Source organism: Ochotona curzoniae, unplaced genomic scaffold, assembly GCF_017591425.1.
Source record: "Ochotona curzoniae isolate NIBS_2020 unplaced genomic scaffold, NIBS_Ocur_1.0 scaffold_2453, whole genome shotgun sequence".
NCBI lineage: Eukaryota > Metazoa > Chordata > Mammalia > Lagomorpha > Ochotonidae > Ochotona > Ochotona curzoniae.
In genome coordinates, this window is record NW_024467094.1 from 32,308,103 (window position 1) to 32,323,882 (window position 15,780).

The following is a 15,780-nucleotide window of genomic DNA, read 5'->3' on the forward strand; positions in this document are numbered from 1 at the left end:
TTCAAGTCTTGACCCTACTGCAGAGACCAGCTTCTTGTTAACACCTACAGTGGAGCAGACATTCTGGTACCCCAGTTACAAAGGCATTTGCAATACCCAGTTCCCTGTCAGAGTGCTTGGTTCAAGTCCTGGTTTTGCTTCCAGTTCAGCTTCTGGCCAGTGAACACTGCGGGAGGCAACAGGTAATGGCTTAAGCACCTGGGCTCCTGCCAACCATATACAAGACCAGCATGCACTCTTAGCTCCTGCATCAGCCTGGTTGGGTCATGCCAGCTACAGGCTTTTGGGGAATGAACTAGTTAGTAGACAGAAGATCAATCAATCAGTCAAGCAATATTTCTCTCTTACAAATAAATGAAAATTCAACAAATAAAAATACATACGCTGGGCCCAGGGCTGTGGCCTAGCAGCTAAAGTCCTTGCCTTGAATGCGCCAGGATCCCATATGGTTGCCAAGTCTAATCCCGGCAGCTCCACTTCCCATCCAGCTCCCTGCTTGTGGCCTGGGAAAGCAGTCAAAGACAGCTCAAAATCTTGTGACCCTGCACCCATGTGTGAAACCCGGAAGAGGATCTGGGCTCCTGGCTTCGGATCGGCACAGCACCGGCCATTGCAGCCAGTTGGGGAGTGAATCAATGGATGGAAGATCTTCCTCTCTGTCTCTCCTCCTCTCTATATATATCTGACTTCGCAATAAAAATAAATAATTCTTAAACAAACAAACAAAAAACCATACGCTGGGAGGCAAACAGCCTTTCCTCACATGGGAACCCTGAATTGAGTTTGTGGCTCCTGGCTTCAGCCTGGCCCAGCCCTGGGCCAGCATTTGGGAGCAAATTAGCAAGTGGGTGCTCTCATTCAGTGTCCATCTCTCTACCTCTATAATAAATAAATAATTCCAGTGAAAAGAATCATGTGGCCTCAAATGTTAACAGCGTCATGAGAAAGGAACCTGGGCTGGAGGAACTGCACTGCGGCAGGCCGGCCTTCCCCATGGCGCGGGCACATACCCGGACGAAGCTGTCGTCCAGACGCACTGACTGCTGGGCATCTCCGAGAGCTTCCCGGAACCTTCCGAGCATTATCAACGTCGCTGCTCGGTTGCCGTAATAGCTGGCATTCTTAGGACACATATCTGTGGGAAAAGAATGTAAATTAAAACTGAAGCGTGGACTGACTTTTAGAAGTGAGGGGCCATTTCCCTTGGCAGGCATGTCAAATGCATCAAACCTAAAGATGCTGACATAACCTGAGTGGACAAAGCTGACATGGACACACCACGACCTGTGCAAGCAACCTTAGAGAAAACAAGTTACAGCTTTCCAGGTCACTGTTTCCCTTTCAGGGGGCAAGGGCAGGCTATTTCTAATGAACTGTTTTAAGTGACCCCTCATGAGACTACTAAGGCTGGAAGAGTTGACACAGCAACAGTATCCTTCATTAAGCAAAGGGATACGCCTTTTTTTTTTTTGCAAAGGGCTATGTCTAAGAGAGGAGGTATTTTGCAAAATATTTTCTAGCAGCAGGTCCGTCTTACCTATGGCTTTTGTATAGTAGTTATAAGCTTCATTGTAATCCTTCTTGGCATAGTATGCATTTCCTTGTTCTTTGAAAGACTCTGCTTCTCTGAAAAAGAAAGAGAAACCAAGTTACTACACACAGGGGGAAACCCGGGCCAGCTCAGGGGAGCAACCTTTGGTCTAGAGCCCCTCAACAGAGCTGGGGGGGGGGGGTGTCAGACAACACCTGAAAGTATCTCCATTTGTTCAGTAGACTGACAGGGGCCAATAGGAAGCGCTAAGGCAAGAATTCAAGCTCCTCAGATGCTATTTGTTGTCATGTAGGTGCATTCAAACTAAGTCAAGGAAACTCCTCTCATGGTGCCTACCTGGCCCCGCTACTGGTGCCTGCGTCATCCTTCTGCAGCACAAATGTACACAGTCCCTGAACTCAGAAAGAAATGCAATTTGTATCTATTTCCTTCTAGATTGTAACTGCTGTCTGGCTCTCTCTACACAAGAGAGATTTTACACATTTGCTGCTTCAGTCTGAAACCAGGGGTCAGGGGCTTCCTCTGGGTTTCCCACATGGGTGCGGGAGCCCATCCTGCCTCTCAAATCAATGAATACATAAATAATGATCTGGCCTAAATACGCTTTGCCACCCTTTCAGTAACTTACATTCAGCAAGTAGGTTATATTACATTTTTTTCTCTACCCCAAAGATCTATTTTTTGAAACTGTGTCATTATACCAATGGTGCTTTCCAAAAGGAACAATGTTATATAATTGGAAATTATCTTCCTGACCAAGTAACTAGAATCAAATAATTCAATCAACAGTATTTAAAAAGAACAGCAATCTTTATCAAGTATACCAAACTCATACAACTGCTCAACAAGAACCCTGTTCAAAGCTCTCTGACTTGGACACTGGTGATGGCGTGGCAGTGTGCAGCTTCGCAGGCAGGCACTAGCGCTGGGGAGTCTGTGATCCATTCACTCACAACTTTTACATACACACTGGCAATGCTAACCGGTTTTCCCCTAGGCAGATCCTCTATTCTCATTCTCCCTCACTGTCCTGGTGCATCCTACTAACATGGAAAGTGCCAGAAGAAAAAAGAATGAAAATGAAATGATCCATAAGTGCCATCTGATTGCTCACAGGATGGATAGAATTCTGCTTGTTCTCTTTATTACACCAATGGTCACAATGCCGAACCAAAGTCACCCATAGGGACAAGGAGGCAGGAGAATGTAACTGCAAGCCATGAACGACCTGAGCTCTCTCTACGAGATGCACATCACTCTATGACATAAAGTAGGAGCAGCCACTCTAAGGGCAGATGTGCCAACAAATTTGAAGCATGAGCTTTCCCAGAACTGGATTTCAGAAGTCAAACCGCTGTGAAGAAACACCCTAAATTCCAGGACCCGACACAGTAGCCTAGTGGCTAAAGTCCTCACCTTGCACACACACGGATCCCATATAGGTGCCTGTTCATATCCCAGCAGTCCTGCTTCCCATCCAGCTCCCTGCTTGTGGCCTGGGAAAGCAGTCAAGGCGGCCCAAACCCTTGGGACCCTGCACCTGCATGGGAGACTCGGAAGAAGCTCCTTGCTCCTGGCTTTGGATTGGCTCAGCTCCAGTCATTGCGGAACCTTGGGGAGTGAAAGAGCAAATGGAAGATCTTTCTCTCTGTCTCTCCTTCTCTTTGAAAATCTGACTTTCCAATAAAAATAATCTTTATAAAGAAAGACTTGTCCTAAGTTCCACAGAAGACTTTAGGCCAAAACCAAGATTTAGCTCCTTTAGTCAGCAAGCGAACAAGATGGCACAAACCTCCAGAAGACCGAAGGCACCTAACATAGGACAGACACTGTGTCGGCTGCAGGAAGCCTGCTAGCCCTCAGTGCCCCATCACTGAGAAGTGCCCCTTCCACAGAGCTGTGTTCGGCATCGGCCAAGGATGCCAAGGATGGGGACTTCCCCTCAACCACCTCTCTACACTCGATATTCTCCCCTCCCCAACTTTTTTTGCCCTCAGAGGAAATTAAGGAATGAAGGTCCAAAGTTTGCCTGAGGTCTAGATATGCCTGAAATCTGTCAGATCTCAAAGCTTGTAAACGTTAAACTATGCCAAGCTTTCTCCCCAATGTTCACCTCTACGTATTGCTAAATTCTGTAAAAATTCGTTTGTTCTGCCTGGAATAAGACATGGACGTTCCCATCAACTAGAGAACAGGGTTCCTTCCTCTTTAAGATCCAAGACCTAGTGAACTGGACTGCCTCCCCCCAAGAAATGCATTTCATTTTAGTAAATGGTGAGTAGATTCCATTCTGGAAGAAACAAAGGAAGTAATGTAGAGTCAGCCCACAGAAAAAGAACAAGAATAATTGTGTTGTGACAAGTTACCATGTTTTTAACCTCACACTGCACAGCAGCAGGCCAGAATTAGCTATTCCCCCACAATTGTCTCATGAAAAAGGACTTATTTTCATAGAAACATGGCTGATTAACAGCTGCCTAAACAATGGGCACTTAGTACGTTTAGGCTGAAGGCTTTTCCCCTCCAAGTCCAGTGCCTGAAGTGGGGTCTCTCCATTTTGAAGCTCCTCTATCCGACACACAGCAGGTTTTACCCAACAAGATGCATCCAACCAAGAGTGGCTCCCTGGAATCCGGCATGGCAGCAGCAAGAACAGGCCGCATCAGGACTAACTTCAGGGTCAAGCCCACTCAAGCCCCGCCCTGGGAGTCTGCGACAGGAGCACGACTTGCAGGAGTGACCCTTACAGCAGAGGCATGGGCAGCCAGAGCAGAGCTTGCCAGCACAAGATGCTCTGGAAGCAGCACCTGCCACCCATCTGCTGGCATGTGAGGTGACCACGCACATCCACCAAAGCACCTCAGTACTGAGACAGAAGCACCAGGACCAGCAGGCTCATAAGGCGGGGGAGGACTCAGGCCCAGAGTGATGGCTCAGTGGCTAAATCCTCTCCTTGCATGCACTGGGATGATATATGGGTGCTGGTTCATGCCCCAGCTATTCCACTTCCCATCCAGCTCTCTGTGGCCTAGGAAAGCAACAGAGGATGGTCCAAAGCCTTGGGACCCTGTACCCACGTGGGAGACCTGGAAGAGGCTCCGGGCTTCTGGTTTTGGGTTGGCTCAGTTTCGGCTGTTGCAGCTGCTTGGGGAGTGAATTAGCAGACAGAAGATCTTCCTCTCTGTATATCTGACTTTCAATTGAAAAAAAAAAGTGTTTAGTGAATTTTGAAGGTTATTTTACTAGCAGAGCCACCTTAGGGTTGGAGGAAATACTTCTCCTTCCCGCCTCTGGACTTTGAACAGGAACACTTCACACTGTCAAACTTCACACTGTGCTTGCCACTTCCAAAATGTCACTCTCACTGCTGGGCCTCGTTTCTTGGCAGTTCTATTGACTGGGTGCCTGTCGATCCAGCAATGCCCTCCGCCCTTCAGAATTCACGGGTGATGGGCCAGTCCCAGTCCCAGAGTAGATTCCTTCCTTCTTCCCACGGGCCGAGACCTCTTGTCCCCAGTGGCATGTCACAGGGCCCATTGCCTGCTGCCCTCTCTCTGACCTTCATGAGAATAAGCCAAAGGAGCCCAGGGCCCGCCTACTACCCGATCCTATCAAACACGAGTCAGTCATTGCTGCTTTAAAACAAAACATAACAAAAACTTTCTACTAAGCCAGGAGTAAGACATGAAGTCCAGTTCCCCATCCGTAAACAGAAGCCATTTACAACTTGGAACATCGTCACAAATAGCTGAGTGCTCCCCAGGTGCTGTATGCGGGAGCTTCACACCATCCGGAGAAAATGGAGAGGTGAGGGCTTGACCCGAATGCTGCCTGTTGGCAAAGCTGACTGCTCCCCAGCTTTGCCCCAGCCTAAGATTTTCATTTGTTTGAAAGGCAGAGTTACAGAAAGCGACATATAAAGAGATACAGGGAGATCTTGCATCTGCCGGTTCATTCCCAAAATCATAACAGCTGGCACTGGGCTATGGGCCCAGACCAGGTCTCCCATGTGGGTCGCACCCAGGCCATCCTCTGCTGCCTTCCTAAATACACTAGCAGTGAGCTGGATCAGAAGTGGGCAAACAAGGATGAAAACTGCACTCTGAACTTCCCTATAGAAGGCAACTTCCCCTTCACAGCACAGTCCAAACTCCCACTCTCCTTCCCCCAGGAGAGGAGAGGTAGAAGAAGATGGAGATAAAGCAAAGTCCCAACTCCGCCAGTTCCAACTGCTCTGCGGACAGTCGGGGGACGCCTCAGTAGCAGCATGACTGGCAGGGACGTGAGGGTACAGCGGGAAGCAGGGGAAGGCTGTGAGAGGCAGCAGAGCTCTCTAGTGCTCAGAGCAGGGAAGGACAGCCCATGAGAGCCCACTCCAACGTCACAGGAATCTGTCACTGCAGTCAGTGTGTTTGTACAGAAACTGCCACCTCAGTAGTGAGCTTTAACCCTCGGCTAGTTCTTCAAATGGCAGCAGTCACCTCACCTTCAGGTGCCCTGCAGAGAAACGAGGTCAACCAAAGCTACCCCTGAGAATAGGCTTCTCCGAAGCTGCTCTCTGGGCCCCACCACTGGCCAGAGGCTCACGGGCATACTCCCCCTAGGTCACTGACATTCGAACTCTTGGTCCTCATTCTGAGACTTCTCTATCCCCAGAGGGATACCAGCACTCACCAACACTTTGGGACTGAGGAACTACTACTGAGAAAAAGTTGCTGGGGCCAACATGGCGAATGGGAAGCGGAGCAACTGGGACTCAAACCTGTGCCCATAATGAATCTTGGCATCACAGATGGAGGGTTAGCTCCACCTCTCATCCAGCTCCCTATTCCTGGCCCGAGAAGGAAGTGGAGGATAGCTCAAGTCCTTGGGACCCTGTACCCACATAGGAGACCCAGAAGAAGCTCCTGGCTCCCAGTTTCAGGCTGGCCCAGGTCTGGCTGGTACAACCATCTGAAAAGTGAGCTGGCACATGGAAGCCCACTCTGTCTCATCCTCTCTCTCAAGTAAAATAAATAAATCTAAAAAAAAAAAAAAGTTACCTCTTGCTTTGTTTGTGGCGGGGGTGGGGAGCAAGGCAAAGAGGGGAATCAGAGTGGGTTATCTGAGTTTTCTTCTCAAGAACTCTCTTGGTTCCTTAGTAACAGGTGGCGAACCATCTCAACAACCTGCCCAAGGAAGAGCCCCCAGACAGGAACTTCCAGGAGAAGAGAAGGTTCCCGTGTCCCTCACACCCTCTTCCAAACTAACAGGAAAACCAGGAGAGCTGTCGCACCAACCGCACGGGACGCCCACAGCCCACTGGAACATGTGCAGTCAGTTTCAGCTCCCCCACTTCCAACCTGGCTTCCACCTGGCAGGCAGCAGCTGCTGGCTCCAGCAGCTGGGTCTCAGCCTCCCACAGGGAAGATCTGGATTGAGGCCTGACTTTGCAGGCATTTGGGGGAGTAAACCAGCAGATGAAAGATCTCAAAAAAAAGAAAAAAAGAAAAAACCGTTAAAATTGTTTATCTCACAATACAAACCTCCCCAGACAAACTGTGCCAACAGGACATCAGGCTTCAAAATCAGACTACAGAATTCATGTGAAGATACTTCAAAAATCTTGTAGAAAATGGAATTAAAAGATATATTTATTTTGGTGTGAAATTCAAAATCCACACACATGGGAGAGTCAAAAAGTTCATGAAAAACGTGTATTTCCTAAAAAAGATTTTATTTGAAAGGCAGTGACACACAAAGATAAACAGAGAAGAGAGAAAGCTATCTCCCACTCCCTGGTTCACTCTCCAAACGGTCCCAACAGCTGAACCGGGCCAGGCAGGAGCCAGGAACTCCATCTGGGCCTCCCACCTGCCTCTGAAAATGTGTAGAAAGAAAACTATACAAGGATTTCAAATTTTTCTACCAAGTTAAACTTATATTTTTAATTCCAGTTCACAAACTTTCTGAAGTACCCTTATATATTCTTATTACTGTTCTCAGAAGCCTCAACCACTCAGCTCCTGCCCACGACGGGGTCAAATGGGGAACTACCATCATGATCTGCGTGGAGAAAGAGCTGTCCCTCCGATAAAACCCACCGCCAAATGGCATATGCGCACGCTGGGTTCTGCTCATACTGCTAAAATTCAGTATAAAGTAATACCTGGAACGACCTCTAAATAACTTCCACATCACCGAGGACTGGAGAAAGGGGACCAAACTTTAGTGGAGTAAGTGAGCAATGAGTTCTCACAGGCTCTGTGCTTCATGCCATAAGGCCCCTGCGCAGCCACTGACCACTCTTTCCAGTCTTCCACAGTCCTACAGAAAGCAAGCAAAGGCAAGTGCCCAGCTTTTAAAAACTTAAAATACTAACTTCAGTGACCCAACTAACCCCTGATTGGCTGGAAGGCATAACAAGGCAGAGATTTGGGCCAATCAGAGTTCTAGTCGTTAGGAACAGGCGTACTTGGGCAACTGCCACTCAACTGGCCCAACATTTTCCCAAAACTGTTCCCGCTTAACACGTAGATCTGAACTCGGGTAACAAGGATGAGACCTGCTGTCTCACCTTCGCTCCAGTGACGATTACTAAGCCATTTTGCACTTGCCAGTGTCAGGGTTTTCTGTTCTTAAGTTTAACCTTCCTGAATGGGGCTCCCTCTTCGCAACTGCCGTGTTTTCCTATCTCTGACCTCACACTTCAACAACAGGAAAGAACACCGATTTAGGTTCAAGATCAAACTCCCAAGCAGGCAATGTCTGGTTTCCTACTTCGGGACTTTCAGATTAGGGCAACCAAATGCTAAGAATACAAAACAGGCCAAGAAAGAAGGGAGACAGAAAGACGGCGAGGGTGGTGAGCAGCAGGCCTAAACGCTGCAGTGAGTACCACACTGCACAGCATCCCCAGTCGCTGCGGTAATCAAACTCAGCACAGCACGCCCCAAAACGCAGACGCAGGGTACTGCCCTTCCCAGCACCAACACAGGCAGGGAAATCAAAGGCCAACCTGCATCCACAGCAGGTTGGCAGCATTCAGGAACTGAAAGGGCCTGATCTGACTGTGGCCAACCCACCCTGTATGTACCCAAATTCATATGATCTTGGAAAGCTAAGCAGGGTCAAGCTTGGTCAGTACTTGGATAATCTAGGCCTAATAACAATTGCTCTTCAGGCTTGGTGCAGGAGCCTAGCAGCTCTGGGATCCCATATAAGCGCTGGTTCTAATCCTGGCAGCCCCACTTCCCATCCAGCTCCCTGTTTGTGGCCTGAGAAAGCAGTCAAGGACGACCCAAACCCTGCACCCACATGGGAGACCCATAAGAGGCTCCTGGCTCCTGCCTTTGGATCATCGCAGTTCCAGCCGTTGCGGCCACTTGGGGAGTGAATCAATGCATGGAAAATCTTTTTTCTTTCTTCTCTATGTATATCTGACTTTCCAATAAAAATTAAAAAAAAAAAAAATTTGGGCCCAGCGCCGTGGCCTAGCAGCTAAAGTCCTCACCTTGAATGAACGGGATCCCATACAGACGCCAGTTCTATCCTGGCAGCCCCATTTCCCATCCAGCTACATGCTTGTGGCCTGGGAAAGCAGTCAAGGAAGGCCCAAAGCCTTGGGACCCTGCACCTGCATGGGAGACCTGGAGGAGGTTCCTGGCTCCTGGTTTCAGATCAATGCAGCCATTGTGCTCACTTGGGGAGTGAATCGTCGGATGGAAGATCTTCTTTTCTGTATATCTGACTTTGCAACAAAAATAAATAAATCTTTAAAAAAAATTGTTCTTCATATGGGTTTTGGTTCTAATCCCGGCAGCCCCACAGTTGCAGCAGTTGTAGCTACTTGGGGAGTGACTCAACAGACAGAAGATCTTCCTCTGTCCCCCGTCCTCTCTGTAATCTTTCAAATAATAATAAAATAAGTCTTTAAAGGCCCGGTGTGGTAACCTAGGGGTTAAAGTGCTCAACTTACATGCCGGGGATCCCATATGGGCGCCGGTTCTAATCCTGGCTGCTCCACTTCCCATCCAGCTCCCTGCTTGTGGCCTGGGAAAGCAGCAGAGGATGACCCAAAGCCCTGAGACCCTGAACCCACGAGGGAGAACTGGAAAAGGCTCCTGGCTTCTGATCAGCTCAGCTCAGCTCAGCTCTGGCCACTGAGGCCACTTGGGGAGTGAATCAGTAGTTGGAAGATCTTTCTCCCTCTCTCTCTCCTCTCTGTAAATCTGCCTTTCTAATAAATAAATCTTTTTTAAAAAACAGCAGCCAGCTCACATTAGGACTGACACAGCAATCAGGCTGGGCTGGGATAGGCTGCAGCACCCACCAGCTGCAGCTGGAACAGTGGGCAGACTAGACTAGGCCAGGCTACGCAATAACACTGCAGACGCTGAGGTGAGGCGAGTCATGCATGCCAGCCTGGGCCTAGCAGGTGCCGGGTACATGAGTTCCTGGGACGGAGGACCTGACAGGGCTGGGTAGCTTGGCTCAGAGGGTCATGGGGCCTAACTGCGTGGTGGGGGAGGGATTCCTGAGTTCCGGGGATGGGTGAACTGGTGGGGTGTGGGTTGCTTGGCTCAGAACCTGGGACCTACCTTCTAGGTGGATGTTGGTTTTGTGAACCCCAGGGGTAGGGGATCTGGCAGAGCTTGGGTCTCCCGGTCCAGGGTCCCAAGGCCCACCTACTAGATGGATGCCGGGTTCATGAGCCCCAGGGGTAGGGGATTCGGCAGGGCTCGGGTCTCCTGTCCCAGGCACTGGGGCCCATCTACTAGGTGGATGTCAGGTTCGTGAGCTGCAGGGGTGCGGGATCCAGTGATGCTTTGGTCTCCTGTCCTGGGCCCTGGGATCCTCCTAATAGAGGCGAGATCGGCAGCATTTCAGAACTATCCAAACCACTAGGACAGCGCCTTCAGGATATGTGCACACTGAGAGTCTGGGTTGATAGGAGGTGGCGGTTCCTCATCCCTGGGTACTGGGATGTGTGAAAGTCATGAGTGGTCTCCCCCTTTGTCTCTCCCCTTCTCCCAGGAACAACAAGCAGCAGCAATGAATTCACCCAATTTTCCCTAAACCTCAATTCTTCCCTCCCTGATCAACCATGTAATCATTATTAAAAAAAAAAAAAATTTATGGGCCTGGCGTGGTGGCCTAGCAGTTAAAGTCCTCACCTTGAAAGCACTGGGATCCTATATAGGCACTGGTTCTAACCCTGGCAGCCCCACTTCCCATCGAGCTCTCTGCTTGTGACCTGGGAGGGCAGTCGAGAACAGCCCAAAGCCTTGGGACCCTGCACCCCTGTGGGAGACCCAGAAGAGGTTCCTGGCTCCTGGCTTTGAATCAGCTCAGCTCCAGCAGTTGCAGTCACTTGGGGAGTGAATCATCGAATGGAAGATCTTCCTCTCTGACTCTCCTCTTTGTATACCTGCCTTTCCAATAAAAATAAATAAAATCTTGAAAGTGTAACTATAAATAAATAAATAAATTTATTTATTTAAAAGAAAATTGCTCTTGCTCAAGTGCACCAAAACGGCCCGGCGCAGTAGCCTAGTGGCTGATGTCTTCACCTTGCACGCGCTGGGAACCCATACAGATGCCAGTGTGTGTCCCAGCCACCCCACTTCCCATCCAGCTCCCTATTTGTGGCCTAGGAAAGCAGTTGAGAACAGCCCAAAGCCTTGGGACACTGCAGCTGCATGAGAGACACGGAAGAAGCTCCTGTCTCCTGGCTTCAGATCAGCTCAGTTCCAGCTGTTGCAGCCACTTGGTGAACCAGTGGATGAAAGATCTTTCTCTATCTCTCCTTCTTTCTTTATAACTGATTTTCTATTAAAAACAAAAACAAAAAAACCCACAGAGGAGACATTACTACGGCACAGGGGCTTCAGCTGCTGCCTGTGGTGCCAGCATCCCTTGTGTGCACTAGTTTGAATTTCAGCTGCTCCACTTCCTTACTGCTCCCTATCGCAGCTGGGAAAGCCACAGAGGACGGTCCATTGCTTCAGCCTCATGTCCGAGACCCAGGAGAAGCTCCCAGCTTGAGACTGGCCCAACTTCAGCTACTCGCCCATCTTGGGAAGTCTCTGTCTCTACCTTTTTCTCTCTAGCTCTTTCAAACAAACAAATCTTTTTTCAACACACACATACAAAAAGATCAGGATCAACTAACTCAAGGGATGAGGAAGCTCCTGATCTACGGGGCCCTTGACTTTTCTTGTTTACTTAGGAACCAGTGCTGTGGTACAGGTTAAGGCTGTGACGCCAGCATCTCATATGGGTGTCAGATCAATCCTGGCTGCTATGCTTCGCATCCAGCTCCTTGCTAATGTGCCTGGAAAGGCAGCAAAGAATGGCTCAAGCCTTGGACCTTTGCATCCACATGGGAGATCCAGCTGGAGAGTTCCAGGCTCTGGCTTCAGCCTGGCCCAGCCTTGGACAGTGTGGTCATTTGGGGAGTAAGCCAGCAGATGGAAGATTTCCGTCCCTCTTTCTGTCTATAACTACCTTTCAAATAAATGTCTTTCAAAAAGTGTCTGCTTAGGGGTTGGCACGATGGCTCAATTGGTTCATCTTTCCCCTGCAAGCACCAGCAATTCATATGGGCACCGGTTCATATCCCAGCTCCTCCATTTCCCATCCAGTTACCCACCTGTGGCCTGGAAAAGCAGCAGAGGATAGCCCAAAGCCTTGGGATCCTGCACCTGCATGGGAGACCCTGAGGAGACTCCTGGATTCAAATCAGCTCAGCTCCATCCACTGCAGCCATTTGGGGAATGAATCAGCGCATGGAAGATCTTTGTTTCTCCTTTTCTCACTGAATCTGCCTCTCAGATAAAAAATAAATCTTAAAAAAAAATGTGTACTCCAGATAAACTTGAAATCCCTCCATTTTACTATAATCAAGACAATCTCAGGCATCAGCTGCTCTCCCATGCAAGAAACAGGACCAGTGTCCTAATTCAAGTCAATCAGTACACCTGGTAGGCTGACGGCTTCCCAGGCCGCGGCAGGGCTGAGGTCAGCTAAAATGTAAAACCCCTGCAATTTAGCCTTCTGGTTTCTAAAGAGGTCTTTGTGCTCTGGTGAGCAAACAGAATCATAACTTTCACTTTAGTGTCTCAGATTCTACAGGAAAATGTAATTTTTGTTAAGGGAAACTGGCCAACATACTGAAGTCCATTTCTTTCTTCTCTCGGGATGCTAAAGCAAAGGACAGGAACCATGGCCTCAGGTCAAGCGCAGCAACTGTGCCACCCAGCGTCCGGAACGGGCCTCTCCTCCTCCCCGCTGCGGGGCTGTGACCATTTAGCAGCAGCCACAGGAAACACTTGAGCCAAAATGTAAAAAATGAAGACTGCACCTGGTCCTCACTGAAGCAGCTCTGGAGATCCCTGAGGTCAGGGAGCTGACAGCCAGCCTTAACAAGACAGGAATGTAGTCAGCTACTATCCTTACGCCCATAGCAAACGGCCTCTATGAGGGAGGACACCAGCAAACAGAAAAGAGGGCAGCCACCTCCTTGCAACGCTTCCAACCGCTTCCAACCCTTCACTCGGCCTCCATGCTGGAAAATCTGCCTCCACTATGCCTTATGTGGCAAAACGCCAAGTAGTAAGTATTTAATTTTCATTTGTTTTCCTTTTTATTTGTACATGAGCATGCCACAGAGCAAACATGTTCCATCAAGTCTGAAAGAATTCCATGTAAATAAATGTAGCATACAACTCTTGTAAGAACGCACTTTTTTTTTTAGTAGTTAAATTTACAGTTGCATTTTTCTAAGAGGTAGATAAGGTGGCTGGACATGCTACAATCAATGACATATTAAGTTCCAGGAAATAAGGCATTTAGCAGATGCCAACACTCTGATTTCACTATACCACTAACAAATACCGTAAGTTGTACAGTGTACTCACTTTGTACATTAATAAAAGTACAACTCTGTAATAAATCATTCCAAGCATTAAGGCTGTGATTCTTTTTTTTTTAAAGAGGCACGCAGAAAGAGGGAGGCAACAGCGCTCATCAGCTGGTTCACTTCCTCCAATGTCTGGACTGGAAGCCGGGTATCAGAAATTCAATTCAGGCCTGCTTGTGAAAGGCAGGAATGAATCCCACCGCACAAGCTGTCACTACTTGATTCCTGGGGTCCGTATCAGCAGGAAGGACAACCACGCTCAGGCACTCCCACACGGGACACAGGTGTCCAACACTGGCCAAGTGTCTGCTCCTAAAGCTGTGATTTTTTTCTTTAAGAACACAAGGCCACAGTTCCTATTCACAGCACACAAAGAACCACTCCACTTTCCAGGCAAATCTTTACAATTATACACTGTTAGGAGGAGTTTACCACATCTCTCAATACCAGGAAAACAGTTAAGGACAAGAAAATTTAACACTAAGAGAGATTTGGGCCTCTAGTACCCCACCTTTTCTGATACCCCAGGGGGTGACTGAGCTCTGTGGAACACCTCTTCTTGCAACAGATCAGAAACTTGACTGTGACCCTGGGCTACCCTTGGGTTGGAGCAGGCACGACTAGGAACTAGCAACTTCCGCTTCTAACTTGGCCAGAAGAAAGTAATCTCAGGCTACTTCTGATTTCCAATCTCATAAACGAATTCCTCATCGCTTCAAAGCGCCCAGGCTGCAGACCCCAACGGGCTTGGTTTCACCACAGGGAGCAGAGAACAAGACGGCAGGGGGCCCTGGGAGTCCACCAGAAGTATCAAATTAACCTGCAGCGGATCCGGAAAGGCCTCCAAGCTTCTAGAAACCGCTCCACCGGCTGGGCTGCGGGGACAGAACAGGTGTGACGACCCACAACTGTGTTCCAAAGCCCACTCCCGCACTATGCCAGAACCCAGAGTGTTCTAGAAAACCACTCACTCAGCAGCTCCTGGGCTGGTCGGGGCTGGCAATCGCCAGGCACTGCGGCTACCCAGCTGTCCCAGGAGGAGTGAAGCCCTCAGACCAGGAAGGGGGAAGGGAAGAGCAGTCAGACAGACGCAGATCTGCCCCACAAATCCCTCACTCTGCCTTCCGGGGAGTGGGGGGAAGCAGGGGGCGACCAGGTCAATCCAGGCCTCCCACGAGCGCCTCGGACCCAGCGTACACGAGGGATCTGAGCTCCTGCAGAAGCAGAGAGGAGAGCAAGGGCTTGGCAGATAGCGAAGTGCGGACAGGCAACAATGTCCAGAGGCGGACCCGGGCAGGTGGGCGTCGGGGGGCGAGTTAAGGAAGTCGTCATCGGTGCCTTCCCCACCCGGCCTGACCTCGGCGATACCGCCTCGGAGGCCCCGTCCCGGCCGTAAGGAGCGGAGCGGAGGGAACGAGGCCAGGCCGACGCCGGGAGCCCCCTTCGTGGGGATCCACCCGGACTGGATCGCAGATGGAGAGCAGTGCATTGTCTCGGCAGCCAGAGGCTGCATGGCGGCAGGGACGGCTTTCCGTGAGCCTCAGGGGCTGAGGCTCGCCGCCCCCTCCATGACCTCGCCGTCCAGCTCACCTCTTGGCTTCCTCGTCGTCCAGCAGCTCCGGCTCGGTCGCCGCCATTACCACATCGCACTCCGCGGCAGCCGCCATCTTACCGCCGGGACCAGAGAGCCGGGTGGGAGGCCGGCGGTGAAGAGCACTTCCGGTCGGAGCATCGAGCGGCTCTGCGGAGCTGCGGCCAGAGGGGCTCCCTCGGGCCCGTCTACCAACGAGAGGCTCCGCCGGGGGCCAGAGCGGCCTCCCGCTCCCGGAGGTCCACGGGGGTCTCCGTGCCGGGGCCGGGGCCCAGGGACGATTCCTGTGCGTAGGGGGCGCCACTTTGCCCTTCTGTAGGAAAGGAGGGAGGGGAAAGATGGAAGGCAGGAGGGTGTTGTCTCTCTAGGCCTCGACTCGCCTCAGTCGTCCGAGAGCCTCGTTGCCATAGCAACTGCCAAGTCCTGGAGCGTCTGGGCGTGCGGCTCGGGAGGCGACTGAGTTGAGCGGCGGAGAACCCTGGAAGAGGACGCCAGCCTGCCACTACCTTCAAGAGTGTCGACGCCTCTTCCCGGGAAGGGCAATACACTGTGAGCCCAGTTTTCTCAGCTTTCCTGGGTCCCTGGAGGCCCTGCCCAGCCAAGCCAGGGAACGCAGGGCGTCTTCACCCCGCGCCTTTCATCCCTCGCGGATCTCCAAGCGCCGACTGGTTCATCACCCTCATGACGCGGGGCCCCCCCCTTTTATGAGGCCGCTTTCAAGTCAGCCGCCGGGGA

General features: G+C 50.4%; 1 protein-coding gene across 2 annotated transcripts in view; it reads right to left on the reverse strand.

Moving 5' to 3' along the window:
* DNAJC7 (DnaJ heat shock protein family (Hsp40) member C7) overlaps positions 1 to 15,351 on the reverse strand; it is a 29,222-nt gene extending 13,871 nt beyond the window's left edge. The window contains exons 1-3 of one of the 2 annotated variants that reach the window (XM_041001168.1): positions 15,045 to 15,351; positions 1,538 to 1,626; positions 1,011 to 1,135 (exon numbers count right to left, since the gene is read on the reverse strand). In XM_041001168.1, the coding sequence (XP_040857102.1) occupies positions 1,011 to 1,135; positions 1,538 to 1,626; positions 15,045 to 15,121 (291 nt within the window). In that variant the 5' untranslated portion in view covers positions 15,122 to 15,351. Of the gene's footprint in view, positions 1 to 1,010; positions 1,136 to 1,537; positions 1,627 to 7,700; positions 8,742 to 15,044 lie in introns of those variants that run through there. The other variant, XM_041001169.1, reaches the window with a different exon arrangement.
* Positions 15,352 to 15,780: the final 429 nt, after the last annotated feature.